General features: G+C 24.9%; 1 protein-coding gene across 1 annotated transcript; it reads left to right on the forward strand.

The window, feature by feature from the left end:
- Window positions 1-7: 7 nt before the first annotated feature.
- On the forward strand, window positions 8-1,414 carry LOC105367022 (serine/threonine-protein kinase rio2-like). Its single transcript, XM_011505644.1, has one exon. The coding sequence runs from the start codon at window positions 44-46 to the stop codon at window positions 1,355-1,357; it is 1,314 nt and encodes a 437-aa protein (XP_011503946.1). The 5' UTR covers window positions 8-43; the 3' UTR covers window positions 1,358-1,414.
- Window positions 1,415-2,677: the final 1,263 nt, after the last annotated feature.

Consider the following 2,677-nt stretch of genomic DNA (forward strand, 5'->3'; position numbering starts at 1 on the left):
AAAAAAATCCATTGCTTATTTAGTATATTACTATAAATTAATCATGGGAAAACTAGATGTGAAAGTTATGCGTTATCTTACCAAAGAAGATTTTCGTATTTTAACAGCAATTGAAATGGGTATGAAAAATCATGAGTTAGTACCTGAAGTACTAGTTGCACAAATTGCAAATTTACGTCATGGAGGACTGCATAAAATATTAAAAGAGCTATGTAAGCATCGGTTATTAAGTTATGAAACAACAAAACATTATCAGGGTTATAGATTGACAAATACTGGTTATGATTATTTGGCTTTAAAAACCTTGACAGCACGGGAAATAATCGATTCTTTTGGAAATCAAATAGGTGTTGGAAAAGAATCAAATATATATGTTGTTTCAAATAAAAATGAGATTGCTTATTGTCTGAAATTGCACAGATTGGGTAGAATATGTTTTCGAAAGGTTAAGGCTAAAAGAGATTATTATCAACATAGAAAGTACATGTCATGGCTTTATTTGTCAAGAATATCTGCCACAAAAGAATTTACTTTTATGAAAGCCCTCCATAACAGAGGATTTCCTGTACCTATGCCTATAGATTTCAATCGTCACTGTGTTATAATGGAACTTATAGATGGTGTACCTCTTTGTAACATTCATGAAGTTAAAAATATTGAAAAATTATATGATACTCTAATGAACATCATTTGTAAACTAGCACACTGTGGTGTTATTCATGGAGATTTTAATGAATTCAATATCATGCTTAAGCCTGATGAAAAACCTATTATTATTGATTTTCCACAAATGATATCAACTGATCATGATGAAGCTGAATTATATTTTAGTCGAGATGTTCATTGTATTCAACAATTTTTTAGAAGACGTTTTTCATATGAAAGTAGTTTATATCCTAAATTTCAAGATGTTCTAAAGAAAAGCAATACAAATAAAACAATTTTAAAAGTAATATTAAAGTCTCCTTCAATTAGTGATAATGAAGATTATCAATTGTACGATACTGACAGTGATGAGGATATAGAAGAATTAGGGCAAAAAATATTAACCTTAGAAATTACAAATAATGAACTTCAAAATGATTATAAGCATAAGACAAATAAATCATATAATAATTCAACAACAGAAAGAGATAATATTCAATGCATTCAAAGTGATACTTATAATATAGAAAATACGGAAACTTCATGCGGGACAAAATTTATGGCTAAAAAGAGAATACGTTCAGAATTACTAAAGTGTGCAAAAAGAATGGAAAATAAGAAAAATCTTAAGAAAGCTACCACGTCATCAAAGAGTAGGAAAGAAAATAAATGTATTGGAAAAGAATACATTGGACTCTGGGGAAACGATTAAAGGAAAAATATTTTCAAAGCTTCTATACAATTTTATATATAGTGTAAGACTTCAGTGATTCATTTAATTCTTTTTAATGAATGAATTATAATAAAGAAACATCATGTGCAAATAATTGGATAATATAATGTAAATAATAATTAAAGAAAAGTTTTTGTTGCAACGTATATTACTAAATTATAGAATATCCAATTTTTATAAATTACATAAAATATTTTATTAATAAAAAAAGAAAAGTTTGATTAATATTCAATAAAATAAAGATTAACAAATACTTTTTAACTATTTATATTTAAAAGCTATTAAGAGGAAATTTTGAAAACATTTTTTTAACAAAAGCAAATTGCAATATATGTAAATGTTAGAATTATTAATGATACTAATTCAGACAAATAAAACAAAATTATTATTGCATATTAAAAGATTATCACAATACAGGTCCCATACATATAATTATTAATATATCTATTATATTACATCTGTCATAAAATATATTTCCACAAATGTAAGTACTCAGAATATTCATTTATGTGTATAGGATAAATTCTACATAATTAAGTCTTATTACTAATTTTTATAAATTCATCACTAATTTTAAGTAGATGTATTTGTTTTAATTAAAAAATTAATGAAGAAAAAATTGAAATAAAAAATAAATAAATAAAAAAAATTACAGCCTCAACTGTCCCGAATAAATTGAATAATGTCCATGTATAAAAATTCTTCGTTAATTATTAATATATAAGACAATCATGCCATCATGATTCTGTTAAAATATTATAATTTAGAGTGACCACAGAACAAAGATCTCGCTCTCATTAATGAATAATACTGATTCTGTGCAAAATATAAATTGATGAATAAAAAAGTCATTGCTCATGTAAAATAAACATCCTATAAATGTATTATATATATAAATGCATGTAATATCAAAGTAGGAAAGGAAAACTGGTAATTATATTGTACTAGATGTTAGTTGACCCAACTATTTCAAAATACAATGTAAATTGCAGATAAAGAGAGTAAGCAGAATAAGTAGTTGCAAAATATATGAAAATTTTTATCGACTCCATTATAGCTATAAAAAATAGTCTTGTTCTCCTTCTTGCCTTTTTCTTATTTTGATTTTCATACACTTCTAATATAAATCAATCAAGAATTTTGCTTTACTAAGAGACGTAAAGTGCTTTTTTAAAACATTTGGACAACATTAGCCGGTGACAATATTTAGCAATTATGTTATAAATATATTTAAACATTTTTCTATTTTAATAATTTTCTCAGTGAAACTTCTAATAAAATACACAAATTATTTATCGA

This window comes from Ceratosolen solmsi, unplaced genomic scaffold, assembly GCF_000503995.2.
Source record: "Ceratosolen solmsi marchali unplaced genomic scaffold, CerSol_1.0 C3568802, whole genome shotgun sequence".
NCBI classification, from domain to species: Eukaryota; Metazoa; Arthropoda; class Insecta; order Hymenoptera; family Agaonidae; genus Ceratosolen; species Ceratosolen solmsi.